The sequence below is a fragment of the Lepisosteus platostomus genome, chromosome 6 (assembly GCF_059453375.1).
Source record: "Lepisosteus platostomus isolate fLepPlt1 chromosome 6, fLepPlt1.hap1, whole genome shotgun sequence".
Lineage (NCBI taxonomy): Eukaryota > Metazoa > Chordata > Actinopteri > Semionotiformes > Lepisosteidae > Lepisosteus > Lepisosteus platostomus.
In genome coordinates, this window is record NC_142616.1 from 67480947 (window position 1) to 67491347 (window position 10401).

Genomic DNA, 10401 nt, shown 5'->3' on the forward strand with positions numbered 1-10401 from the left:
ATTGTGGTGCTTTTATTTCACTCAGCTGCTGGCTGAGCCTGTCAGAGGGGCAGGGGTGGAGAAGCAGGAGGTTTACCCAGTGAAATACTCATCACAGCGGGGAGGAACAGCCAGAGGCTGAGAGGAGAAGAGGAAGCTCAGGAAGGAGGAAGCTGCTGGGGCTCGGCTCGGGCGTCGCCAGGGCTGTGGGCTGCGGAGGACAGGGAATTTGCATGCGGAGGCGGGCTGGGAGAGGACCTGCTGCTGCTGCGCCATCCAGTCTGCGAGCATGGAGCCCCGAGCGGACGTGAGGGTCTTCAGCCAGCTCCTGTCCCTGCGGGAGAACGCGCTGCTCCCCTCTCTCCTCGGACACAGCTGCTCCGTGAGTCCGGCCGCTCTCCGTTCCTGCCGCCGCCGGCGCTGGCGAGCTCTCGCGCCCAGTCCAGCCGACGATGGATTTAATTCTCATTAAGAGACGGGTGACCCCCTCATGGCTTTTGAGCGCCAGAGGTGAGCAGGCAGCGTGAGCACAATCGCTCATCCGATCTCAGAGCCGGGAGTCTGTGCTCGGTCAGTTGTAAACACGCTCCAGGCCAGGGGGTCAGTCCTGCAGGGCTCAACGGACCGTCCAGCTGGCAGGGGGTCAGAGGGTGATGCCCCAGGGGGCAGGAGGTGCCGGAGGAGGGTGATGCAGAGACGTGACTCCCTCGTGCTCGGAGGGCAGCTGTGGTTTACCACAGTAAGAGCAGAGGAAAATGGATCCAAGAGCAGGGAACTCAGGACGAAGGACGGAGAGGCAGGTCAGGGTGCGAGGCAAACTGCTGGCTGTAGTTTCAAGCGCGTGTGTGATTTATTGATTTATTGGGACAGTTCTCCTCAGGGCTGTGGAGCACTGCTGTGAACAGGCTGGGCTGCTCTTCTGGGGCGTTTTGCACAGGAAAGACGCTACATTCATGATTTGTTATCTGAGATGACTTGTTGTCTCGCTGTTGCTCAAGAAAGACGCACAGTCGCTTCCTCTCCCAGCACGCGATGTATCCAGTGACTCGCACTGCGGGGTGAGCAGAGCCCAGCTGGCCCAGCTGGTGGTTCTGCCTCTGTCACCAGGAGCTCGCCCTGCAGTGGGGACGGCGCTCCGGAGCAGCGAGCTTCAGAAGAGCGTGTGTGATGAGCCCTGGCTCATGTATACGCAAATCAGCTGCTGTCTGCGGGCCCTGTGCTCTCGTGCACACAGAGGCTCTTTTCATCAGGCTGGAGCTCAGCCAGGACACTGGGGTTAGTGCTCACGACATCTGTGGGGTCCACAGGGAGGCAAGACCTCGTCCCAAGAACGGCGTCCCCTATATCTCGATGTAGCAACACTGGCTCAGAGGGGAAAGAGCCACCTACTAGCCCACCAGCTCCACCACCGATCGGGTCAAGACTTGCTTAGCTTTTGAGATCCGATCACGGCGGTACAGTGCTTGCACTGAGCAGTAATGTTGCTCTCTTGCCCGTGTGTCTGTGTGTGGACAGTTTGTGCTGACCGGTGTCTCTGTGTCTGTGTGTCTGTGTGTGGGCAGGCGCTGCGCTGACCAGTGTCTGTGTGTCTGTCTCAGCAGGTACGGGCGTCCGCAGTGGTCCAGCTGTGGCTGGCGCTGCCCGAGGACAGGGCCCACTGGAGCTGTGTCCACTGCGGGGTGGTCTGCCTGGTCAAGGACCGTGGGCAGCGCTCCTTCTTCCTCCGCCTGTACAATGTGAAGGTCAGTCTGTGGGTCTGGCCCTGTCCTCTCTCCCTGTGTCCGTGATCGTCACCGTATTGTGCAGAGTAACAGGTGCTGCAGTGCACAGTGTTCTGCGATTCATCCTGTACAGTTCTGAGCTCAATACTCAGTGCTACACTGTGCTCAGTGCTCAGGCTTCTATGTACAGTGTTCAGTGCTCTGTGCCATGTTGTGTGTAGTGCTAATTGTGTTGTGCTGTTTTGTCTACAGTGCTCAGTGCATGCCATTTGTAGTCTTCACTGTGCTGTGTTGTGTGTTGTGTACAGTACTCAGTACTTTGTTGTGCGCAGTGCTCAGTGCTGTGTTGTGTGTTGTAGAAGTGCTCAGTGCTGTGTTGTGCGCTGTGTACAGTGCTCAGTGCTGTGCTGTGTACAGTGCTCAGTGCTGTGCTGTGTACAGTGCTCAGTGCTGTGTTGTGCGCTGTGTACAGTGCTCAGTGCTGTGCTGTGTACAGTGCTCAGTGCTGTGTTCTGTTTTGATCAGAAAGGGAAGCAGTTGTGGGAACAGGAGTTGTATCGCCCCTTCAGATACTCAACCCCTCAACCGTATTTCCACACCTTCCAAGGAGACGTGAGTGCGCCCCTCTGCTTGTTCTCTCAGTCTGCTCCTCCTCTCTCCCCTGTGCTCCTCTCTCCTCTGTCCTCCTCTCTCCCCTGTCCTCCTCTCTCCCCTGTCCTCCTCTCTCCCTCTGTCCTCCTCTCTCCCTCTGTCCTCCTCTCTCCTCTGTGCTCCTCTCTCCCCTGTCCTCCTCTCTCCCCTGTCCTCCTCTCTCCCTCTGTGCTCCTCTCTCCTCTGTGCTCCTCTCTCCTCTGTGCTCCTCTCTCCTCTGTCCTCCTCTCTCCTCTGTGCTCCTCTCTCCCCTGTCCTCCTCTCTCCCCTGTGCTCCTCTCTCCCTCTGTCCTCCTCTCTCCTCTGTGCTCCTCTCTCCTCTGTCCTCCTCCTAGTTGACGGTTCTGTCTCGGAGACAGGCTGGTCTCCCCGGCCCTGCAGCACCGCCTCACAGACACGGGGCTCCGGCAGGCCAGTCCTGGGTGCACCCCGGGAGGGGGAGCCCGGGTGCGAGGCCGAGCGGCCCCGCGGCTGCTGACGCTCTGCTCTTGGGGTCCCGCGCCCCGCGTCTCGCCCCGCAGCTGTGCCAGGCCGCCCTCAACTTCGCGGACGAGGGGGAGGCAGAGAGGTTCCGCGCGGCGGTGGGGCGAAGGATCAGACACGACGAGAGGCGGGGCGCGGAGCACGGTAAGACCCACGGGGACCCCAGCACACCCCAGCGCTCGGACCCCGGGGACCTGCATCCCAAGCGAGGTCTCAGGTTGTTCCAGGGACCAGCGGGGAGTGACGTGAAACCTGCAGGCTGACAGGCATGAAGACCCCAGTCTGAGGAGCACAGAGGCGCAGGAGGCTGGGAGGTCCTGACCAGCACCCCGTTTCAGCTCAGCCTTGCACCCCAATATTAACTGTTTCAGGGCTGCACTAACACACTCTCATCACACACACAGCACACTAACTCGTCACACACACAATATCCTCCAGGGCTCCACTAACACATTACACACCCAACACAACACACTGACACACTGCAGTCATACAGCACATGCATGAACGACCTGTCCCCTTCTCTCCTTCCACGGGAGACCGACTCCTCCCACAGGGCAGGTTCACACACGAGAGGGGGCCTTTCGGACGGTCTGCCTCGTCTGCGGCTTCAATTCGGACAAATTCAGACCTGTTCAATTTTCGGTGCCCGCTGGGTGTGAGGTTGCGGCACCAATTAAAAAACGAAAACGAAACCCAGACACGTATGCAAATACTGCCGAGGAAGATCAAGGGCTCTTCTGTGTGACTGAAGCAGAGACCTGGAATCGGATTACAGGGAAAGGCAGGACTGAGGCCACCCCCGGTTTTGTGCTTATTTCGACCTTAGTGGAGATCAGGTTTCGCAAAGGCTCAGTTAGAAAGTCACCTTTCACAACTCCACCCCCCCCGGCGAAAGAAAGGACAGACCCGCCGTTGACATTAAAGGGGCGCGTCACCCGAAGCAATCAAGCGGCTTAATTGAGGAAGTGACGTGACTTAATTGGGGAAGTGACGTGTCCGCCGCGGCTTGAAAGGAGAGAGGGCGGGGTCGCGCGCGCTCTCGTTTGCTGCCCGCCGTGTCCGTCCCTTCGCGCGCCAAATGGACTTCTTGAGAAATGTGGTCACACTCGGTAAAACTACCCATTTGTTGCTGTTGTTGTTGTTGTTGGTTTTTAAACATGCGGTATAAGTTTTTTAAATGGGCGAACCCCTGTGTGTGTTAGTGCTGTATCCCAGCCCCAGGGGCGGCCGGGGCTTTAAGGAGGGCGGCTGTGTTCACTCCGCTGCTGTCGTGCAAGCGAGCGAGCGGGGCTGCGCTTTGAAAATGCGGGCCAAGCCGAACCCGAACCCGAACCCGAACCCGAGCCCCGGCGGTTCCTGACGCGCGCGCGCGCTCGTCTCGCCCCGCAGACTCCCCGGCCTCGCGCCTCCCGATGACCCGCGCGCACACCCTGGGGCCGTCGGCCGGCCGCCTCTTCCGCAAGAGACTGACCAAGGCCGACATCGGCCCGCCCACCGGCTTCCGGCAAGTGCGCCCGCCGCCGCCGCCGGCCGAGCTCCGGGTCGCCGTGTCCCACACCCCGCCGCCCCACGGCGCTGCTCATGCCTGTGCTTTTCCGCGCCAGCGTCCTTGCGAAAGGACCCCGTCTCCCCGCCTTGGGGTGAGGGGTGCGCGCTGCTGTCGGCTGGGGACGGAGGTCCTGACGGAACGTGTTGTCTCTGCAGGCACGTTGGACACGTCGGCTGGGACCCGGAGACGGGGTTCGATGTGAGTACTGACGCCTCACAGCGGTGAGGTGTAGCGGTGTCCGCCTGTAGACTGACCGTGCGCGGTCTGCGGCAGGGTTCTGCAACAAGTCTGTGGCATTCTGATTCACCTTCTGTGTGGAGTCTGCGCGGTGTTTTCTCCCAGCGCCGCGCCGGGCTGTCCGGAGTCCGGCAGGGCCTCGCTCCAGCTGACTGCCCCCTGTCCCGCCTCAGGTCGGTCACCTGGACCCGGCGCTGCAGAAGCTCTTCCTGAAGGCCGGGGTGAGCGAGCGGGACCTGCGGGACGGGCTCACCTCGCGCATCATCTACAGCGTCATCGAGCGGCGGGGGGGGCTGGAGGCGGTCCGGCAGGAGCTGCGCGGCAGAGGTGTGTCCCCGGGGGGGGGGGCTCCGTGTCCGGCCGCTCGCAGGGGGGGGCGCTCCTCGGAAACCGTCCCGCCGCCGGGTTCACCCCCAAGGGATCCTAAAGCGGCTCACGTGTGGGTGGGGTCCCCCTGCAGCCCCTCTGCACACGGGCCGGGGAGAGAGAAGCTGCTGGGTCAGTGGGCAGGGCCGGACGGTCCCGCACCAGACTGGGCCGTTGGCAGAAGACGGTGTTACACTGCCGGCTCTGCTCTTGGGCACTGGATTCTAGTCCGGAGGGGGAGACCTGCTCTGGACCTGCTGGGCTCCCAAGCAGCGGCCCTGCGGTTTTGCCCAGGGGCCTCCAGTCCCAGGACTGACCCCGCCTTGCTGGGCGCCGCTGTGGCGAGGGTCTGGAGCCCGCCGTTGTATCGAAGAGCCGCGCGGGCCCAGGCCAGCGTCTCCGTCTGCCCCCCTGCAGCTGTAAGAGCCCCTCTCCTCCCCCCCCAGGTCCCCCCGCTGCGCCGGCGCCCAGGCTGGGCTGCGCCCGGGCCCCCGCCCCGCTGACGCTGGTGAAGGGGCCCCTCCCGCCGCTGCCCCGCGCCCGCAGGAGCCCCCGGTCCCTGATCGCGCGCAGCCGCAGCGGGCGGGACGTCCCGCTCCTGCTGAGGACGGGGTCGCTGCCGGCCCTGCCCGCGGCACGGGACGCCATCCCCCCTCCCCCCAGCGCCCCCGCCCCCCCTCCCCCCCGCCTGCCTGCGCCCCCCCCTCCTCCCGCCCCCCCGCTGCCTTCCCTCCCCCTCCCCCTCCCCGATTCCCGGCCGGCGCCCCCCCAGCTGCCCGACCCCCCCAGCTCCTCCATGATGGACCAGATCAGGCGAGGCATCGCGCTCAGGGAGGTGAGCAAACCTCTCTTCACCTCGACACATCGCGGCCAGCACCGAAGGCACCCCAGTTCCTAATAACTCATTCCCGACACCCCGATAGCGCCTTTCTGGCCACTCCACTCAGGGCTCTTAACAGGTGACGGGGATCCCCTCCGCACCCCACACCCCAGCTCTCAGTGGGGAGGAGAGCAGAGTGATGGAGCCAGTTCAGAGAGGGGGGTTATTAGGAGGCCATGACTGGTGAAGGCCAGGGGGAGATTTGGGGCGCACTTTTTCTAACGTGCCAGCAGGGGGAGCCACAAGTTTACAGCTCCGCCTGTTAAGAAATGAGATGAATGTGTGTTAAAGTGCTAAAATGGGTTATGAGTTGTTGACGGGACTAGGCGCGTGCCCCCGATGCCTTGCGCAGGGGGAGGGCCGCGTCTCCCGTCTCCGTCTGCAATCGGCCGGCCCCCCCTGGGTGCTGCACACGGGGGAAGGGCTGATGTAAGCAGCCATGTGAGTGTGATGAGGGAGCCGTGTGGTGTAACACTCCAGCCCACCCCAGGCCTGTGTAGATTAGTCTTCCACGCAGCGCTGGGTGTGTGCCGGAGGATTAGACTTTGGCAGGGAGGGTCAATGCGGAGGTCAAGATGCCCTGTGCCCCCGGACGCCTGTCCCACACCGCACTGCCGAGACTGTGGCCTGGGACGTGCCTGGGACATGCCACATTCCGGTTTTCTGGTTGTTTTTTCTCTTGGAAAACCTCCGGAACCACATTCCTCTGGAAGGGTCGGGGGGGGGTCGCGGTTTCGGCAAGAGATCCCCGTCCCAGCTCGTGCCCTGGCTGCTCCGCGCCGCCGCCCCGGTGCGCAGGGCGAGCCTCGTGCCCGGCAGGGGTGGCGCTGGCGCGAGCAGCTGGGGCGCGTGGTCGCGGACGGTCCTGTCCTGCTCTTCCAGGTGTCCAGCAGGCCGGGTGAGGACGGCGCGGCCGCCCCGCCCGCGGAGCCCGGCAGCATCGTGGACGCCCTGAGGGACGCCCTGCTGAAGCGCTACGACGTGATGTACCCGGCAGGTAAGACCCCCGCGGCCTCCTCCTCCTCCTCCCCGGGGTGCGGTTCGGAAGAAGCGACGCTCGCTCGACGGGCGCAGAACCGGCTGTCGACTGTCCACTGCGGGAGAAGGTGGAAAAAACACGGAAATGCGTTTAAAACTCAGAACAGGAGGGGGGGGGAGGGGAGGGGTGCTTCTTTACATTAAGGGTGGTGGGAGTGTGGAACAAGAAACCCATCCTTTTTAATTGCAGTTGATACCCTGGCGTCTTCCAGCTCGATGAGGTCTTCAGACCAGTTAACTCGCAGCCTCTTGTTTCTGGCCCTGTGTTACTGTTCATCTCGTTCTTCCATAGCTGCCCGTCGTCTTGCTCCCCCTGGATCAGTTTATATTTGCACCGCATTTTAACCGCTGCATAGGACTTGTTTTTTTTTTTTTGGTAGTTGCGAAAGGCTGGCTAACTTTGTTCAGCGCCCCTGTCCAGTTCTGGAGTTCCAGCTGTGTGTGTATCCTTCCTGGGATCTTTGATCCCTGATTATAGACGGTCCCCCAGCTGAGACCTGACCCCTCTTAGCCCTGCCCTGGGCCCCAGCCGTGCAGACTGGTGGCCTCTTGAATCGGCGCGCGTGCAGTACTTCTGCGTGGCCTGCAGGGGTCGCTGTTCTGGTGCCTCTGCTCTGCAGTCTGTCCAGACCGACGCCCTTCTCTCTGCTCGCACTAACCACACCTGTGCTCTTGCTCGGGGTGGCAGATGAAGACCTGGACGACTTCGATGAGGACTCCGATGGAGAGGAGTGGTCTTAACGCCCTTATCCACAGGGCGGCGTTCCATGTGGCTCCCAGTTTTCCCACCTGGATCTCCCGCCCTGCTGCTGCTGTGCACTGTGGGACTGTGTGGCTTCTCTCTGAGGAACAGTTTGGCTTCTGAGTGGGTTCAGCGTTCTGTCTTCCAGGGTTGTTTCAGCACTTGACTGCGTTCTTGAGACTGTTCAGAAAGCAGAGTTAACGGCTTTAAAAAAAAAAGCTGGTTTGAAATGGGGATGGGGGGGGTGGCAAGGGGGGTTTCTCTCATATTTATAAAAATGCAGCTCTATTTTCACTTCAAAGTTTAAAGGATTATATTGAAAGAAATAAAGATGTATTGTCTTTTTCTCGATGTTCAGCGTTGTCATTGTTTCAGCGTGTGCTGGACTGGTGGGGGTAGTTTGGGGGGTCAGACTCCTGAACGAGCTGCGTAGATAGACTCTCTCTCGCCTTCGCCGAGCCCTGCTGAACCTCTGTCTGGGCCTCCCAGCTCGCCGCAAGCCCACTGTGGATCGGAGTGTCACTTCATCTTAAATCCCTTACTTGAGGAGCTTAAGCTGAAATCCTTCAGGCTCTGTTCTCTGGGTGGGCGAAGCTGATCTGCGGATTTGATAAGATCACTTTATTGGCCCTATACAATTTCTTCACATACCACAGCTTGCTCTCCATGAGACATGCAGACAGAGAAGCTTGGGGTCAGAGCGCAGGGTCAGCCATTTATACGGCGCCCCTGGAGCAGTTGGGATTTAGGGCCTTGCTCAGGGGACCAACAGAGTAGGATTTCTCTGCCGGCCGCGGGATACGAACCGGCAACCTTCCACCCACTGATCCTCACCCACAGAGCCACTGCCCTGCCCTTTACTGTATTACAGCAAAGCTGTTTCCCCTGGAGCTCAGCCCTTATCAGTCCAACTGATCCAGTGAAAAATAAGGACAGTTAAAGAAGGATGTCTGGTTTGATTGGTTGATAATCGCTAATTGATCCAAGAATCCCATCCCAACTCTTTCTTGAAAGAAGCTGGGATATCTGCTTTAACATGGCTTGTTCCACACCCCCACCTCCCTTTGTGTAAAGGAGTGTCTCCTGCCCATTAGTTCTGAATTCTCTTCCCTTTACTTTCCCACTTGTGGCCTGTGACGTCCACTGGGGATGGGTCTCTGTGGTTAGAAAGGAGCCTCTTGCATGACTCGCGTCTCAGCTGTCGGTCCACACGCCCCCCTGAACCGGAACCCACAGCAGCTGGTGACCTCTTGCTGCAGGAAGGTCACGGGTTCGAGCCCTGGTCAGCATGCCGTCGTGGTGTAATGACCAGTCACATGGGCTCGTGTTTTTTATTGCCCTATTTCTAGTGCAGCCAATAGCAGTCAGGCCCCGACTTTAGCTGCCCTCTCGGATGCCTGGGGGCCTCCTGTTCCGCGCAGCGCGTGCGGTACGAGCACCGGCCCGGCTCTGTGTGCAGCGAGGTCGCCGCTCCGCTCTGATCTCCGGCTGTGGGGGCTGTCCAGCCTGCTGGGGAAACTGGCTGCTGATTAACAGAGCACCTGGCTGCTGTCGTCAGCGCTATCGGCAGGGGAAGGAGGTGGAGGGGAGGCCCGGGGCGATGTCCTGGATAAGCCCCAGCGTGACCGGTTTCTGCAGGGTGCAGCCTGGCGGTTCTGTAACGCTCGGAGCTGACCGGTCCACATGCGCGCGCTGGACTTGGGGCGGCTCTGAGCCCGGTGCTGGGGTGTGTTGGTGCTGCCCTGGGGCAGAGAGCGCAGAGGCAGGGCGGGGGTGGGGCCCGTCCACGAGCTGGGCGCTCGGCCCTTTCGGAGGAGTGCGCTGCTCTGGGGGCGGGGACAGGACCGGCGTTTCCTGCGGCGGCTTCTGACCGACAACATGTTCACCTCCGAAACACACGAGCGGGACAGAGATCGGGCTGAGCTTGGGAAGAGGGCCGTGGCTGGCTGGTGTGAAGCGCGGCCAGTGCGCGGGGTTGTCCGGTTGTGCCCGGGTCGCCTGGCGGGTTCACGCTGCCTTCGGGCAGCAGACATCTTGCAGGGCACCTCGTGTGGCTCGAGAGGGGAGCCCAGCTCAGCAGGTGGTGTGCACAAGAAATTCTGCTGTTTATATAGTGCCTTTCACTCCCTGAGGATCACACTGCGCTTTATGGACAGGAGAGGACCTGTACACAGCGGGTCAGGGGGACAGAGAGAAAGTCCAGGTGGATTAAGGGGGTACGTTAGGAGGTCAGAGTGGACCCTGGGGTCACTGGGAGCCCCTACTGTTGCCCCGACTAGCAGCCCCGGGATCTTTAATGACCCCTGGGAGACTGAGACCCCTGGGAGATCTCAGTTTAATGTCTCATCTGAAGGACAGCGCCTCGTCCAGCACAGCCTGGGGGTTGTGGGGCGGGGTGCTGGAAAGTGGGGTGGTGGGGCACTAGGGAGCAGGGGGTTGGGGTGCTGATGTTGTGGGGGTGCTGGGGGAGGTTAGGTTCCTGGGAGATTGGTTCTGGGGAGATGGGTGTTGGGGTGCTGAGGGGTTGGTTCTAGGGAGATGGGTGCAGGGGTGTTGGGGCGCTGGGGGGGTTGGTTCTGCGGAGATGGGTGTTGGGGTGCTGAGGGGTTGGTTCTGGGGAGATGGGTGTTGGGGCACTGGGGGGTTGGTTCTGGGGAGATGGGTGCTGGGGTGTTGGGGCACTGGGGGGTTGGTTCTGCGGAGATGGGTGCTGGGGTGTTGGGGCGCTGGGGGGGTTGGTTCTGGGTAGATG

At 61.2% G+C, this 10401-nt stretch overlaps 1 protein-coding gene across 1 annotated transcript; it reads left to right on the forward strand.

Annotated features, from left to right (window-relative positions):
• Positions 1–127: 127 nt before the first annotated feature.
• LOC148662240 (actin nucleation-promoting factor WAS) lies at positions 128–8000 on the forward strand. The gene is made up of 10 exons (XM_088637165.1): positions 128–361; positions 1581–1721; positions 2226–2312; positions 2873–2978; positions 4227–4341; positions 4542–4584; positions 4797–4950; positions 5436–5824; positions 6752–6866; positions 7596–8000. Exons 1-10 carry the CDS (start codon positions 269–271, stop codon positions 7646–7648), a joined length of 1296 nt encoding a protein of 431 aa, XP_088493291.1. The 5' UTR covers positions 128–268; the 3' UTR covers positions 7649–8000.
• Positions 8001–10401: the final 2401 nt, after the last annotated feature.

Excerpts from the sequence above, each read along its gene's own strand:
- LOC148662240 (XM_088637165.1), top strand. The coding sequence starts at position 269 with ATGGAGCCCCGAGCGGACGTGAGGGTCTTCAGCCAGCTCCTGTCCCTG. Across the intron at positions 362-1,580 it reads TCCTCGGACACAGCTGCTCC|GTACGGGCGTCCGCAGTGGT; the intron begins GTGAGTCCGGCC and ends CTGTCTCAGCAG. Across the intron at positions 1,722-2,225 it reads TCCGCCTGTACAATGTGAAG|AAAGGGAAGCAGTTGTGGGA; the intron begins GTCAGTCTGTGG and ends TGTTTTGATCAG.